This window comes from Rhinatrema bivittatum, chromosome 10, assembly GCF_901001135.1.
Source record: "Rhinatrema bivittatum chromosome 10, aRhiBiv1.1, whole genome shotgun sequence".
NCBI classification, from domain to species: domain Eukaryota; kingdom Metazoa; phylum Chordata; class Amphibia; order Gymnophiona; family Rhinatrematidae; genus Rhinatrema; species Rhinatrema bivittatum.
The window spans coordinates 61,957,756-61,975,144 of NC_042624.1; the positions used below are offsets into that span (position 1 = coordinate 61,957,756).

Below are 17,389 nucleotides of genomic sequence, written 5' to 3' on the forward strand. Positions count from 1 at the left end.
CTTGTAGGTGGGATCATCAGAATCTCCTGTATTGTTGGTGTCACCTAAGGTAGACAGGCAGCCTGGAACCTGATCAGAAGTGCAGGAAAGCCTGAGAATTTTTTGTTTTGTTCCTGATTACTTGTCAAACAACCAAAAAATGGGACTTTAATATACACACAATCAAAAGAAATAAGGTTTTCAATCCACCAACAGATAACACAAGTGTTTAAAAACCTAAGGTGTCAGCAAGCCAGTGGGTGTGTCCTGCAATGCATGGGCCACCAGGATATTTATCAATGCAATTCTAAATCTTTTGAGAATTTTGTAAGCAAATAAAATAAAAACAGTCCAAGCAGAGTATTTAAATAGCCCAACAGCAGCCTGGTTTCATGGGAAAATGCTTCTTCAGGGACTGTTAGATTTAAAAATCCAATGACTGCTGACTTATAGAAAATGTCTGACTGGCTTATTGACACCTTAGGTTTTTAAACACGTGTTGATGGATTGCAAAACCTTATTTCTTTTGGTTGCGGTAGTATCTAGTTCCCATTTTTTGTTTGCTATTGCTTTTTGGGACTTTAGTGTCTCTCTTATTCTGTCTGTCAAACCAAGACACTGTAATTTTTGAACCAATTGTATACAATTGTGGGTGTAAAAGGTTAGACACCCTGGTCAAATTGAATTTCAATGAATCTCTAAGTGAATAGAAGTTGTTGCAACCTGTATTTTTTTAATTTATTAAAATTTGTCTGCTTTATTCAAACAAATGTTCAAAACAGATTACAATGAGTAAAAACATTCATAAAAACTTTAAAACAAAATATATCAAAGACACAATGGAAAACATCTGGAAGCATAACTAAAATCCTGCGAGCAAGAGCTGTGAGGCAGCTTGTGAGCAAAGGGTTGAAGCTTGCAAATCATTAAATGCCAGTTTAAACCGAAAAGCCTTCAGTTTTTTGTTTGTTTTTTTTAAAAAGAGCTCTGACACTGTATTTCTTATTTGGTCTAGTAAAGTGTTCCAGAGTAAAGGTCCAGCAATGGAAACAGCTCTTCCTCTTGTAATTTCATGGAGTGTAATTTTTGTAGATGGAATTTTGAGCATGCATTTGATGTTTAGTGGAATCCATTCGTCCTTCCACTTGCACAATATTTCCTGTGCCACTAGCTGCCACACATCCCCAAAGCATAATAGATCCACCCCTATGCTTAATGGTCGAAAAGGTGGTCTTTTCTTCAAATGTTTCACCATTTTTTTTTTCCCAGATGTGGTTGTGCCGAGCAGTTCATTTTTAGTTTCATTAGTCCAAATCACTTTGTTCCAAAAAGGATTCAGGCTTATCAAGGGTTTGATTTGCATACTTTAGATAATGACTTTTGTAATGAGGTTGTAGAAAAGGTTTTCTTCTGACAACTCTTCCAGGCAGATCATTGTTGTATAGCTATTGCTGTACTGTGGAATGGCAGACGACTACTCCAGTGGCAGCTAAACCTTTCAGCAGATGAGTGAATTGTCTTCATTTTCAAATGCTCAGGCCAGGTCGTTGCTTAGAGGAGCCGACAGTTGGTGAAAGTAGATGGAACAATTAGAGTATTTGTGAAACTTTGGAATTGGTTGACTAATTGAAGGTCTAATGAGTCAATGTTTTGGAGTTTAAAAAAGTAGTAATGAATCAACTGGAAGGGTGTCCAAACTTTTGCACATGCCATATTTACTTTTATATTATTTTCAATCTGTTAAAATCAGCAAATAGTAATTTTGCGTTAAACATTGCAGAAAGATGTATTTAACTTGGTACCATGTAGAGGCTGTGTCAGTTTCTGTTCACATAGAGATTCATTGAAACATACAGTTTGACCAGGAATGCCTGAACTTTTGCACGGAACTATACATATATGTACATCCCAGCATGTATATATCAGCTTTGTTAATCCATGTGTTGTAGACAATACAGTTCTCTCTTGCTGCCTGCTGATCACTCTGTTTCCTGAGTGAGTCCAGACTGAGGCCAGATGAGGCAGAAAGCTTTATAGATAATCAGCAGGGGGCCAGTTCTGGTCTCTGTGTCTGCATTTGGAGACTAATTATGGCTATATCTCCTGGCACAGCAGGTGAAAAACAGGGGATGTTCACTGTAAAAAAAAAAAAAAATCCACCCCTATCAGTTTTATTTAAGAAAAAGAATGGGAGCTGGATTGGAAGAGCGAGATACTTTACAATGTGTGTGTAATTATTTTGGCCAGGGCATAACATTCTTTAAAAAAATGATACACAAAGGTATGCAATGAAATTATACGTTAATCACTGGAAGCTCCTTTTAGGAAACAGAAGTAAGCACTGTGGGCCAGATTTGAAAAGGTTACGCGTGCTGGGCCTAAAGCCCCGGGAAGCGTGTAAGTCCCAGGGCTTTACTAAAGGGGCGGAGTCAGGGGCTCCAGGCAGAGCGGCCATTTGCTGCTGTGCCAGGGATCGTGTGCCAGCAGTTGGCCGGCGCACTCAGCTTACTTCAGCCCCAGGGCTGAAGTAAGTTTTGAAACAAAAAAGGTAGGGGGGGGAGGTAGGGCAAGGGAAGGTGGGGTGGGGGGGGAAGGGAAGCTCCCTTCAAGGTCGCTCTGATTTCGGAGCGGCCTTGGAGGGTACGGGGAAGGCGGCTTGGTGCGGGCTCGGCGCGCGCAAGGGGTGCACAATTGTGCACCCCCTTGCGCGCGCCGACCCCGGATTTTATAACCTGCCTGCGCGCGCATGTTATAAAATTGGGCGTACAAGTGTGCGCGCGCACATGTACGCCTGCGCGCAACCTTTTAAAATCTACCCCTCTGTGTACTGGACATGGTATGTACAGGACTGTCCCTTGTAGTGGGGAAAGGAGGCACAATATGTGACCTTGACTTGGTGAAGCACAAAGTGTATTGTGCATGTGTGTCTGTTGAAGATTACACACATCCCAGGTACGTGTAATTTTAATGCCAGTGCGCGCGCACACATGCAGTAGTTAGGAAAAAAAGTTTTGCAACATTCTTTCCTTTATCTCCCTTCTGAGTGAAGCATGGTGATGATAACATCACGTGCATTGATGTCATCACACAATGACTGATGGTACTGCTTAGCATTAGCTCTCAAATACAGGAAAAATCTATATTTAGATGCAGTTCAGAATTTGGTTTTATATGGTATGTCTCCTTCCCTTCTAAGATTCTCATCATGAAAACACAATTTGTTTTGTTTGTCTGCTACTGAAGTTTAAACTGATGCCCTTCAATTGTGATATCACATGTAGGACCAAATTTTCCAATGAGAAATCTTAGGAGGCTGAAGTTGACTTGTATCCCAAAATAGATTTGCAGTGTTCTAAACCTGTTAATTGTTTTGTCAAACCATGTCATTTTCACTCTGTTTAAAATGTCATTTTGAAACAGTGAAGGTAACATGCTATCACTATTGGGGTAAAAATAATGCAAGAACTCATAAGCTGTGCAAATAGTATGAGAGAGAGAGGTGGAGAGAAGAGAAAAAGCGGTGCACTGAGGAAATAACGCTAGGCAAGTATGAATATAGTTTGGGCAGGTGCGGGAAAGGAAAGCGATCCTGCAGAGCAATAGGTGCATGGTGCGGGGGGAGTGATGCGGGGAAGGTCTGGCCAGCTGACTAGTGTATGGGATTTGGCACCCTGATACAGCAGTTGAAGCTAGGTTTATGTGCCAAACAAAGAAGCAGTGGAAACAATATTTCCATTAAAGGCTTTTTTAAAGATCCTGAGAGGAAAAAAGGGTTTTGAGTGTGGACTAACACAATCTAGTTACTCAGTTACTCAAATTTCCCTCCTCCGGTTTAAGTAGAAGAAAGGAACTTTGCCAGGATCATGGATCAGACAGGTTCTGGCAGCCATTGTGTTTCCCCTCTGTATGCAGAAAAAAATCTAAATGCAAGCATGTGTTGCTTTGGAAAGGGAAAAGCAGTGCACAAAGTAGGCATGAAATACTAAGATTATAGGATTACACCAAGGTACATAATTGTACTAGGTTTTACAGTAAATGATCTACCTTGTCACCAGGACATGTTTTAAAAAAAAAAAAAAAAAGTTGGAATTCTTAGGTCAGAGAGATCCATTACATTTGCTTCCATTTTACTCCATTCAGAGGGTTAACATTTAATAAAACATTTAAATTAAAATAATTTGGTAAATGGTTAGTTGGGCGTAGGAATGTGCTTATCTGATAGGGGGTTGGAGCCATTTGTTACATTGAACACATTGGCCACATTTCCATTCCCTGCATTAAAACTGTATATGTCTGAAGACCATCCATGTGTTGTATGTGTATAACCAGTGTGTTAAATGTATGTAACTCTCACATGCATATGCAGTTGTGTATGTGCATGCACTGCCCTGTTTGTAGGTAGATTGGTCCCATTGTACATATTTTAAGGCAGCTGACTTTTTACATGTTTAGATCAGTCAGATGTGAAAATGGTGTTTTACTACTTTGCTTAGGAGTTAATTTAAATTAATTCCATAACTGAGTAAGTCAAGAGGAGAAACTGAAGAAAACTGGGATTTCCTATATCTATAGTATGATCCCACAGTGCAGACTACCTGTCATATTTTCAGTGACATTCTCTGAATATGACCTGCTTATATCTTCTTTTCCAGGGGCCAATGTCCTAAACTGTGCTGATATTTACAAAAGCATTAATGCAAATTATTTAGCTATTGCAAACTTTCATGCAAAATAGGTAATGAGCTGCACAATTATGCAAATCAGCTCATTACATATAAATGCAATGAGGTGATTTGTGTAAAATACATGTTAAAGCATGCAGAAGTTAACACAGACCACTTACTACAAGAAACCTTACACCTCAGTAATGTTTAGCTTTTTTGTGTTAATATCAGCATTAACATGAAATACAAGTTCATTTGCATGTCATTAATATGGACAGTTTAGTACATTAGCCTCCAAAAGTGACATTCTCATATGTGGTAAGTATAGTCCTCCACTTAGTTGACCATGATATATAACAGGAGTGTCCAACTCTAGTCATCAAGGAACGCATACCAGTCTGCTTTTTAGGATAACTGTGAGTATACATGACATATTTTGCAGGCACATTGCCTCAGCTGAATGCAAATCTGTCTCATACATATTTGTTAGGTATATCCTGGAAACCAGACCTGTTTGAGACCCTTGAGGACAGGAGTTAGATACCCCTAATCTATAACCACCTGATCCCAAAACACAACTTTACTCACTGACTTTAACAGAAGAAACCTGAGTCTGCAAACATATCATTCTTACAAGCATGCGATCCTTATTTATCAAGGATATTTTCTGATTTTCTCTGGTGCTTCTGTTTCAGTCTATATAAAGAATTCCACACTTTTAGAGGTATCTGATTAAAATGAATGATGTTAAGAGTTTTATGGCCATATTTAGTTGGCAGGCTTATCAACTGTGTTCTGTGGGCTTTGTAAATATAAAAATGAGGGAGAAGCAAATGAGCTGCATGTCTACAAAAGCCTGTTCTCATAGCATACTTGAAACCTAAGCATGCTAATCAAATTTAGGAAAAATAGAATATTTTCTTGTATTCAGATAACTGCAAGTTTTGTAACTTCTGTTGTGTGCATCCATCTTCAGAGGTCAGCTAACATAACTGTTCTCTGATAACATTTACAGACACTTTGTCTAGTTTTCATTGACAATGCTAGAATTCCAGCACTGTAGTTGCATGGAGATGATTCCTTTATTAATTTAACCAATACATAAAGGTCCTTTCCTCAAACAACTTAATATTGACTGAGGAAGAGATGTTCTTCATGGACAAGCAGGACTAAATGCAGCCATACAAGTGGGCAACATCATCTGATGCCGGCCCTAACCTGCTCTCAGAACACTTTCTGAGCCTGTAGGTGTGTTCCAGCTCATTGGCCCCACCTGAGTCTCCTCAGGAATGTTTTCTTTGGCTTTTCTTAGTTTTGTTTTGGGGGGTTTTTCTCCCCTGCAGGTTTGCTTTTTCTAAAAAAAAAAAAAAATTCCATTCTCATGCTGGGGAAGCAGCCATTCAAACTTTGCAAAAAATATGGCCATAAGATGGCTACTGTGAATCTCCACAAGGTTAGTCTTAAATGCCTGGGATCTTGTCATGACACCTTGAATTGTGAGGCCTGTAGAAGGATCTCTCCTTGAGCCATCAGTCAGCAGCTCAAACTAATTTTGGCGGTATCTTCCCCTGAGGGTAAAAGACTTTTAGTTGGGTGGATCAGCGTTTCCTAAAAAGAAAAGGTCTGAGTTGTCAAAGTATCGAAGCAAAAACCTTTCTCTTCTTCCTGCTCTCATCAGCATAGAAAAAAAGTCCCCCTTGGCACAAAAGTCTCAGACACATGTTGGTGCAAAGTTCACTGGAGCATTCTGGCAGATCCAGCAATTGATGCCACCTGTCAATTAACCATGGCACCAAAAATCTTGGCACCATCAACTTCTGGTTCTTCTGCATCAGATATCTCATTGATGCTGACCATGTTGGCACAGAAGAATCTAGGAAAGTGCTCACTATCTTAGTGCCTGAATTGGACACTTCCTCATCAGCTTTTCCACCAAAGATAACAGTACATTCCTATAAAAATGTGACATGATTTGTAAAATAATATGACAGAAATGCCATTACCTCCTGAGTGCTCTGCTGTCCTAGAAAGAGTTTTACAACATATTTATTATCCATCACCAATTCTGCCTTTTCAGAAACCTGTGGAAGAGGAGGATAAATCTTCTCAAGATCTACTTCACCAATCCATATCTGGAATTCCCTTCCAGAATCTCCAGGAATACCTTGTGAGCCATATCCTAAAACAGAAGAAATACACTGCCAGAGGATCTCTCCTATGCAGCATTTATCCAGAAGAGAGACTGTATCCCATTTCCATTGCAAGAGGACTCAGAACCATCAGAGAACTTTCCTGGAGTCCTGAAATATATCAAAGCTCCTAAGCAGCCTAAGTGCTGTTCTAGTGCATAAGACCTGAAAGACCTCCAGTCTAAGATGTGAATTTTTCCCCATTCTATAATGCAGCATCCAGGAAAATTGATCTCAAATATAGATGTAAAGGACTGCATAGATCATGACAAGGTACAACTAATTTGTGATTTTGTAATAACTGAGTCATCACTACAAAAGGCAAGGAAATAAAAAGAAAATCTACTCCAATAATCCTCCAGGGAAGGAATGTAGAGTCCTAGACAATATGGACAAATGTGGTGGGGTTTGGGTTTTTTTCTTTTCAGGCAACCATGCTTCAAAGTAGGATTTCTACTCACCAATTTCAAATGAGATAATACTTGTATAAAATCTTACAAAAGATCAAAGATGATGCTGCCTTTCTCCTGAACTTCAAGGAAAGTTTCATTCCCGTATTCTAGATGCAGATGATTGCTCAAAACAGAAAATCCATCTATGATAATTTTGACACTTCTACAGCTTCAGCTGTTGCTATAGCTGCCAGAAGATTAGCATGGCTTAAGGCCTCTGACCTAAAATGTATATATCCATGAGAAATTAGCAGATACTCCATGTACAAGAGACTATCTCTTTGGAGATTAAGTGAAGAAGATGGTGAACATCATTTAAAAAAAAAAAAAAGTACACACTACAAACTCTAAGCGTGTGTACTGAGGATCCAGCAGCCTCTCAAAGAAGGTATCAAACATACAAAATATTTTCATAGGCATTACACATCTTAACTATACCAAAGGGAACATTACCAGCCTTAGCAGCAACAATCACAATCTAGACCACATACTAGGGACAGGCCTCAGGCAGTGAACCCAAAAACAAATACCGGGTTTTTGAGGACAACCTTCCCATGGGGGAGAGGTTTCAGCTTTATTACCACCAATGACCCTTTATCACCATGGATGGTTGAGTGTTCAGTATCTAAAAAAAAAAAAAAATTACAGATTAAATTTCAAAACTTTCACCTGTGATTCCCCTCTTGTCACATTGCATTCCCAAAGAACAGTTGTACATAAGACAAGAGCTAAGATATCTCCTTTCCTCTTACGTGATAGAACCAGCTCCATTGTCAGTTAGGGACAAAGAGTTTTAACTCAAAATATTTATTCCCAAGAAGTCAGGTGACCATTGCCCTGTCCTGGACTTAAGAGAATTGAATAAATGTCTGTGATGAGAGAAGTTCAAAATGAATTTTGCTAGCAACATCTTTCCCCTTTCTGGACTTAAACAATTAGTTGCGTACATTGAATATCAAATACGCATTTACACATTCCCGTTCATCAACACCACAAGATATCTCAGATTCATGGTAGAGGGTGACAGTTATCAATATAAGGTCCTTCTGTTTGGCCTCTCAGCAACCCTGAGAGTCTTCACAAAATATCTAGTGGTAGTGACAGTTTATCTAAGAAAGAACAATGTCTTAGTTTTTTCATTCTTAGACAATTGGCTAATAACAAACAGATCCTTAAAAGAAGCCAAGTTATCTCACAGTTTGCATTTATTTTCTTCTCAACAGGATTTGTGCTCAACTATGAGAGATCCTTTGTCACCTCATCACCTACAGTTTGTAGCATTGCTAGACACTCTTCTTCCTGTTCAAAGAATGTCAAAACTACTTAAACTGGAAAGTTCATTTCACAACCTGGAATCAATGTCTAACAAAAAAATAATACAAAAAAGTTTAAGGATGGCTTGATCACATGTGACTCCATTTGCACGGCTGCACATGACTACCACTTGAAGTGTCACTGGAACAAATTTTCTCAGCCACTGTCTTACAGAATACCAGTTTCTCTAACTCTAAGACTTTCTACATTGGTGGAATAGCCCACCAACTGGGGAGCGCTCTTGGGCCTGCTATGTTCTTAAGGGAATGTGGATAAAGAAGGAACAGAAACGTCATATAAATATTCTAGAAATGAAAGTCATTTTCAAAGAACTTGTAGCTTTCAAACTTTCCATAAAGGGGAAGGTCCTTCAATTTCAAACAAACAGTGTTGTAGCAATGTACTTCATAAACATAGTGGAATGGGTTCTCAAACGTTGTCGGGAAGCCCTAAAAAATGACTTGAGCAATAGAGAGAAATGTACATCTATACGCCACATGCATCCTAGAGAAATTCAATATTGTAGAAGATTCTTTGAACTATCCCCTTCAGCGTTGGTGGCCTCTCCACTTCAACAATTTCCAAAAAAACAGATAATCTCTTTATAGCTTCTTTCAATCACAAACTTTGAATATATATTTCTAAGAGAGACCACAATGCCTTGGCATTCGATGCATTGGTGATTTCTTTGTTGAAAGGCCTAGTATGTACATTTCCCTCAATTCCTTTAATTGCCAAAGCAATCCTAAAGTTAAAGCAGGACAAAAATGATTCAAATAGCCCTTTTCTGGCCACGCCAAGCTTGGTTTTCTAGGCTTCAAAGACTGTCAGTTACTCAGCCTATTTACCTCCCAGTCTTTCTGTATCTTTTAACCCAATACAACTGGTCTCTTTTTCACTCCAATCTTCTCTGTAGTGGTAATAGCATGGATGTTGAGCACTAAATCCTAGAAGCCATGCCTATTTCATCATAGAAAAAGCAGTTCTAGCAACAAGGAAGCCATCCACCAGACATTCCTATGGTTTTAAGTGGAAAAGATTTTCTATCTGGTCCTGGGATTTGCACCAATCTGTGAAACCTCTCTAGTGCTGCAATATCTTCATCTTTTTAAGTCAAGATTAAAATCATATTTGATTACATTAATCTAAGTGCTATACTAGTATATCATTAACCTCTGAGGGTCTTCCAGTATCCTGATAAGATTCATAAAAGGGCTCTTCCATCTTCACCCACCTATAAAGATTCCACTATCACTATGGTTTCTTGGCCTAGTCTTGTCAAGACTGATGAAACCTACATTTGAATCTATGGCAAATAATGATATAAAATCTTAGAAAATTCTTTTTCATAGCTTTTACTTCAGCTTGGAGAGTAAGTGAATTCCAATTGCTAGTAAACCCTCCATAAACTCAAATATTAAAGAATATAGTATAGAAAACTCACCCAGAGTTTCTGCTGAACGTATTTCTCAATTCCATTTGAATCAAACTATAGTCCTTCCTACTTTCTTCTTAAGGCCTCAATCCAGTAAAATAGAACAGCAATACTATTTAGAAAGGGAAAAGCTTCACAAGAATGCTTCTAATTTATTAATTTCTCTTGATCCAAACAGACAGACATCCAGTGAGAAAACAGACACTTTCATCTTGGCAGTCTTGACTATATTTTATTCTGTTACAGAGATGCTTGTTGAATCCGGGCAATTGCAGCTTCGGTATTTTTTAGTCACTCCGCTTCTGTACAAGACATCTACAAAGCAACTACCTGGTTCTCTGTTCACACATTTGTCAAACATTGTTCAGAAGAGGAATCGTGCATAAGTAGTGACTTTAGTCAAGTAGTTCTCAAATAAACCTTTTCAATGAATGGCTTCAATTTTCCCAGCTTCCACTTGTTCTCTGGGTTGCATATTCCTCCTAAACAAAGACAAAAGATGTTTTATCCAAGTCTCAGCTTAGGTGTTCCCACTTATGTGGCTGTATTTAGTCCTGCTCCTCCACAGAGAAGCAAAGTTGCTCACTTGTAACAGATGTTCTCCTTAGACAACTGGACAAATCAGCCACAAAATCCCACCCTCCTCCCTTTGAGTTGAAGCTTAGCTAGGTAAAAAAAAAATTAGAAGACTTGCATTGGGCCAGTTTACATGAACTCCCACACTGAGTTTTCTGAGCTCCAAGAGAGCAGATCTGGGCTGGCATCATCAGATGACATTGCCCACTTGTGTGGCTGATTTGACATCCTGTTTGTGGAGAACACTTATTACAGTTAAGCAACTTTGTTTTACTTGTCCTGAAACCTTTTATCTTAACATTCATTAGTCTTATAAAGGTATCTTTTCCTAATTACTTTGTTCTCTTTCTATTTTATTTTGGTACACTTCAGTGGTACTTCTGCTTTTTTATACTTCCCTGTTTCTAATTGCATGCAAACTGTATAACATATCACTCTTCTTTTTACTTTCATCTCTTGAGTTGGGAGTATGGAGTTCTCATTGACCGCTGTAGGTGTATTATTCACCAACCAATAATCATTGCCAGAGAAATGTCTCCTTTTTATAGGGAAAGCTGCCTTTTGTTTTTTGTTTTCTTTTTTTGAATCATTGTTCAATAATACCCAGGCTAGATTAAGGAAAGTCTGTTGGTAAATGCCAACTCTGAAAGGTTGTATGATTCTTGCTTTGTATTCTTTAGATCTGGAGAGCATGTTCATTGGCCAGCTGGTAATCGGACACTAGATTTATAGTGTCAGAGTATGCATAATCCCCAAGCCCTTTGACATGTATTAGAAGATGGAGGCACAGAGAACATAAAGAACACTAAGAACTGATTTTAAGATAGCATAACATTTTCAGAAAATAGATCCTGTAAGTTAAGAAATTGCTATAAAACAAATATTACAGAATTTTCCTGCTAAATATTATTCCTGCTCAGTTTTCTAAAATGCTTTTTTATTTCAATAAGGAATTTAAGGATGGTTTCCTTTTCCATAACTTTAGAGTAGCAACTTTTTATTGCAAAATATAGCCAAACTATCCAATCTCAAAATATGGCACCTGTCTCTTCAGAAAAAAAGGAATAATAGAAAACTTTCATGTTAGTCATTATCTGTGCTGTCATTGCTCCCAGGCTGTGTTGTCTTTGGTCATTGCATTCCGTATTTCAGGTTTAGTGGTCAACCCCAATATGAAGATCTTCTATTATCCATCTGTTTTTTTTAAGAGGCTGTCTCCATATTTTGAGGTTGCAAGGTTTAACTATATTTAGATTTTTTTCTGACCTGTGTGATTTTTTAAATTTAGCACAGCTTTTAATTGCAGTCATGACATGTTTGCAATCTTAGTATGAATTACATCTCCAGCCTTTTCTTTTCATGGGAGAAGAAACCTCCTTGGAGACAGACTCAGGTTCTCTACCACAGGAAGTCTGAACCCAGTTCTTGGGACATATGCAGCCCAGTCTGATTTTCAGTCTATCTGCAATGAATATGCATGAGACAGATTTGCATACAATGGTGGCAGTGTCTCATGCATATTCAGTGTGGTTATCTTGAAAACCTAACTGACTGGGTGTGTCCCAATGATTGAGCTGAGAATCTCTGCTCTAACACATCATCTTGTATTTCAAACTTTGTGCTATGGCAAATGGATATATTTATTTTTGGGGGGATAGAAGGTGATAATTACATGCTCAGTCTTAACACCCTCAAACTTTTAGCATTTTAGTATCTGCTATTTTAATTTTGTTGGGGGTCTCTTAAGCTAGTGATAACCCATCCAGATCTCTAACAAGGTTGCTGAAAATTCTCTTCTGCAGCTTTGAAAACAGAGGATATGATGCAATATGCTGGTCGCCTCACTAGCAATGCTTAGTTCTTTATTTTGTATCTAATGACTCATTTTCATATCTTCTGTTCAGAAATAGATAATGGACTCTGTGTTTTATGCTTAATTGGCTGCATAATTAGGTTGCTTGAAAGAATCTTTTGAGTTCCACCTTCTTCAAATTATCTCTGTTTGGGTAAAAATTCCATTATGGTGAGCTATAGGGATAGAGCCATAAATGTAACAGTATCTGTGCTGATCCTAGTAAGGCAATTGGAGCAAACCTCTCCATTATTATCTATCACATCTTTCTTTTTAGGAAATTCTAAAAGTTATTAATGGGAGGTAATGTTTAACTACCAGTGAGTAGAGAGGGAAAGTGACTGCTTTAGGAATTTAGATGAGAAGTGGAGATGTGCGAACCTTAGTGTACAGAAATCAGAAATTCATTTTGTCCTCTTTCAGCTTGTTCCATCCCTGCAGGTTTAATTTTAAAACAATAAATGTAGACTTTATGCCCTTTGCAAATGGTTCACTGTATAATCAGTTTTTCTGTGCCGTTAAATAACATATAATTTATGTACTATTACACGGATTTTGTTTATACAAAATGCACACAAATGCCAAGTGTGCTGGCCTTCCTGAGACAGTGACAGAATTAACAGTGCGAGTACAATCTAAACTTTCCTCGTTTTCCCTTGCAATGTGTAACTGGCAGAATTTTCCTTCATTGGGACAGGTTATCTGTGTAAAAAAAAAAAAAAAAAAAAATCATGTGCCCTTCAAATGCATCAAGGAGCAAGCCAATAAGATCCTGGATATTTTGCACTATTTGTCCCATTAAGAAAGGTTCAGCCAAAAGATGTGATGTGCTGCTTGTCATGTTACTTGTCTGTGTTGCCATTGCAGCTATCCTGGGTTGTGTGTGGTGGTTATGTTCCATATTTCAGGGCAACCAGACAATTTTCCATGGAAGGAACAAGGTGAAGATGTACTGCTGTACTGCTGCAGATGGGGCTCTGATGTACTTGTCATCAATGGCCCATGCTTAGTGTTGAGAAAAAAGGGGGATCATTCAATTTCCCCAGGAACCAGTCACTAATCAGTGGTTCACTGGGTTTGACTCTAAAGACTGTCTTTGTGGGGAGAGGTAAATTATGTTTGCATTGGAAGGTAAATCACAGTCTGTTACGTTCTCCCTCACGCATGTAGCCAGATGTGCTGCTTGTGAGCAGAGAGGGGAATTTCAATCTAAATTTGCAAATCGGGGAAAACATTTGGTCATGTATAGATATTTATACATGAAGGTGTCATTGCTTTTCATGAAACAGAGTTTCTGAGCACAGACAGCAAGTTACTTTCAACCTTACACTTGATGTAAAAGTAATAGTCTTAAAATGTGATGCAAGTCTGTACAGCAACAAATAGTATTTGGAAGGGGCTGGAAGATGGGGATTTTGAGCTCTGCTTGTATTACTCTCATTTTCCCATCCTTCTCCTCACTGTGTTGGTCTAAATTATTGTTATTTGAAGCCCAGAGTAGTAAATGTCAGAAGTAAATCTGGAATGTGAGTTGTCCTATGGGTGCTTTCTTCTCTTCCCCTCTCTTCTATCCTTCACTGCTTGTGTATCAGTGGAAAAGATATTGGGATAGAAAAGCTGCTTGCTTGAAACTGCTGTATTTGTGGCTGCTTTTATAAATGTCTTTCTTCCCTTTCCAGTAGATGTAAAGAATAATTTTTTTTAAGTGTAGCATACCTTTTTTGGTAAGTAGGTAAATACTGCACAATGTGGTACTGTTTCATAGTTTCAAGATGGTTGTATAAAACAAACTTTATGTAGCTATGTGTTTTTAAAAGAAAAAAAACAACAAATGATTGATTACAGAATATGCCTTTTTTATTACATGCCCCTCTTTGTGACTATGTTGATGGTTTTGTGATTGGAGAGTAGTGTGTGTGTGTGTGTGTTTGTGTTGGTGTCCAGACTAAATACCAAAACTGAACAAAAACACTGGTCCAAAAATGTAAATTTTTATAAATCCCAAATACTGATATAACTGCACATAATCTCATATGAAAGTGAAAACCTCAGGTGGCCCTCCCTGAATTCACAAACTCCTTTGGAGCCAAACTTTTAAGCTTTTGCCACCATCATAGGAAAAATCCCTTTCAATTTTTATAATTTTATCACATGCTCATTAGTCCATGAAATAAATCTTTATTCACTGGGAGGTTTTTGAGATTTTGGTGGAATATCCAGACTAAACCAAGACAACCCTTTTTTTATAAGGGGTTGAGGAGTTATACTGTACCGATGTGCATGATGGGCAGAAAAGGTGAGAGTTGCCACAGTGCAGCTCTGCAAAGATTACCATTATCCGTGTAAGTTGAATACGGAGTTTCCACAGGAGAGCACTGTAAGCAGAGTAAGCTGTTTGATGCCAGTGACTGGATATTCCAAGATTGCTTTTGAATGCAATGACTAAATATCCTACTGGTATCTTAAGTTACCAGAACAAATTTCCTGAGCTCAGTGGTTGGATATTCATCAGAGAGAGATCCTTTTGAACTTATATGAGCACAAACATGGCATAATCACCTAAAATGTTTAAATTAAGAGGTTTAATGATTACATTTAGAGGTCCAAAGGCTGTATTTTATCAGGGAAGCTCATAGAGGACTCTGATAACACAAGATGCAACCTCAAGTGCCTGTGAGCCTCATAACTGTGCACATTAACAATACCTGTATGAACCCAAAACTAGATAGGTACTAATATTTTACAGTTTGAGATATCTATGACTAAAATAAACACACCTAAAAAAAACTGAGGAATATTTACATTTGGTTTAAATTAAAAATATCAACACTAGAGAAAATTAAAGTGAAATTTATCAGCTTGGTTAAAATTAGTAATTTCAGTATTTTACATCATGTTCATTTTCTCCCAGATTATTCAGTATTAAGAGTCAGGCATTTCTCTGTCCTTTCTGCTTTCTTATGCTTGTTCTATTAATTCCTGATCCTTAGTACTTTAATTCTACTTTTCTTTTTTTTGTCCATCTTACTTAATCATTCATACTTGCTGAAATAATCAGGTTTATTAATTGATTTCCATCTTTCTGTTGCAGGTACTTTCAGTTGACCAATTTCACATAATCTATTTTATCTCTCTTACTTAAAGTATGATCTTATAAAAGCACTTCATTTTATATCCAGGTCTCTTATTTGCAACAAATGAAAAATAATACAACCTTGCATATCTTTGTCTCTGAAATATACAAGGCCAATAGCAATCTTACAACATACTTTTCTTTGTTTTTTATTCCTTAACTCCCTTTCTCCAAATCCCAAGACATCAACCACCAATCTATCCTCAAGCAAACCAAATCCATCCACCCATTTCCTAGCGTGTAGCCAGATGGACTCAGGACCAATGGGTATTGTGCTCTTCTGCTAGCAGATGGGAGACTGAGTCAGATTTGAAAGCTGACGTCACTCTGCAGTAACATCACCCTGCAGTAACCTCAGCTCTTCAGTAACTCTCCATCTCCTAGCAGATGTGGACACTATCCCACACACTAGAATAGTGTTAAGGTAAATTTTGTTTCTTCTTCTGTAATTCTTAAGGAAGATCGAGTCCCGCTCTCCTGCGGTGATAACTAAGAGTCCCTCCCTCAGTCGAGAATTCCTGAGGTTGATCTCCAATATCCCTCAGAGGTGTGCCTTGGTCCGGTAGCCGGTTCCCGGCATGGACTTAACCCCCCAGGGTGGTTGAAAGGCAGCGGGTGCAGAAACGAGTGCAGCGGTGAAGGTAATTCCCTCTCCCCCCACAGCTGGAGACCATCCAACACACGATCGGTAAGCACCAAGACCAGGTAAGAAGAAATCTTTAAATTCAGGTCTCCGGTCTCCAGAGCTCGGATTGCTGTTCCGAATCCATCCCCGGCAAGGTTAGAAGGGAGCACCGATAGGGGTTGAGCAGCCTTGGTTAGGCTAGGCCCCGATCCAGTGCAAGAGTCCACACACATGGAGACCCTCGGGGGGCACCATCTTACGCGCAGGGGTCGTCGGCGCCATCTTCCCTTCTCAACCGGCGGTACAAGCGGGGCAAGCCAGTCGGCCGATGCGCCTAACTTGCGTGCATCCAATATAGACGTGCACACAACTTAGCGAGCCCGGGCGCATATCTACACGCACAGCCACGTTTACAACTGCACGCGCGCAAACACATAGACACAATGGCACCGGAACCCAAGAAGGCCAGAAGGCACTCTTTGCACAGCTTGCCACATAAGAGCTGCGCAGGAGTTCTGCCTGTGTCAAAATTGTGAAGAAGCCCAGGGGGAACAAAAAAAAAGAATCCCAGGGGAAACCAAAGCCTGGCCCCTTACTGTCGGGAGATGGTTCCAGAACTACTGACGATAGTTCCCCAGACCTATGTATCTCCGAGATGGCTTCCCATAGGAGGGGGTACCTCGGGGGCCCCTACTCCGACTCCCTCTGGGGTTAACATGGACCCAGGGAATCTTCTCCTGATTGGAATTTTTTCAAGAGCTGCAAGCCTTCGTTCAGACACAATCAGCCCCAGCTGCGCCCCAGGCTTAACCTCTGCCGGAAGCACAAGATCCTCCCAGCCTGGCTCGGCTGCCTCGAGACATGCCTCGCCTAACCAAGAACTTTCCTAACAGGGACCCAGACACCTCAGATGATGAGTGACTCCCTGGAAGAAGGAGAAATCCCTTCAGGAATGGAACCATACTGAACCATGCTTCGTTTCTTCCACAAGGACGAATTACCTGCCCTTGTTTCCCAGACTCTGAAGACACTGGGTATTCCTGGCACGGGCCCTATGGCGGAACCAAAGGAGCCCCATCTTGGTGTCCCTTCATAAGGCTTCATGCTACTTTCCAATGATGGAAGCCATCCATGAACTGATTAACCTGGAATGGGATGCCCTGGAGGCCA

General features: G+C 39.3%; 2 protein-coding genes across 2 annotated transcripts in view; one reads left to right on the forward strand and one right to left on the reverse strand.

Moving 5' to 3' along the window:
• LOC115099795 (uncharacterized protein KIAA1614-like) overlaps nt 1–4,714 on the forward strand; it is a 35,188-nt gene extending 30,474 nt beyond the window's left edge. The window contains exon 6 of the mRNA XM_029617644.1: nt 4,632–4,714. Within this exon, the coding sequence (XP_029473504.1) occupies nt 4,632–4,714 (83 nt within the window). The remainder of the gene's footprint in view (nt 1–4,631) is intronic.
• Nucleotides 4,715–10,229: 5,515 nt separating this feature from the next.
• The window catches only part of STX6 (syntaxin 6), a 176,168-nt gene continuing 169,008 nt past the window's right edge, over nt 10,230–17,389 (reverse strand). Inside the window, exon 8 of the mRNA XM_029617757.1 lies at nt 10,230–10,515. Within this exon, the coding sequence (XP_029473617.1) occupies nt 10,433–10,515 (83 nt within the window). The 3' untranslated portion in view covers nt 10,230–10,432. The remainder of the gene's footprint in view (nt 10,516–17,389) is intronic.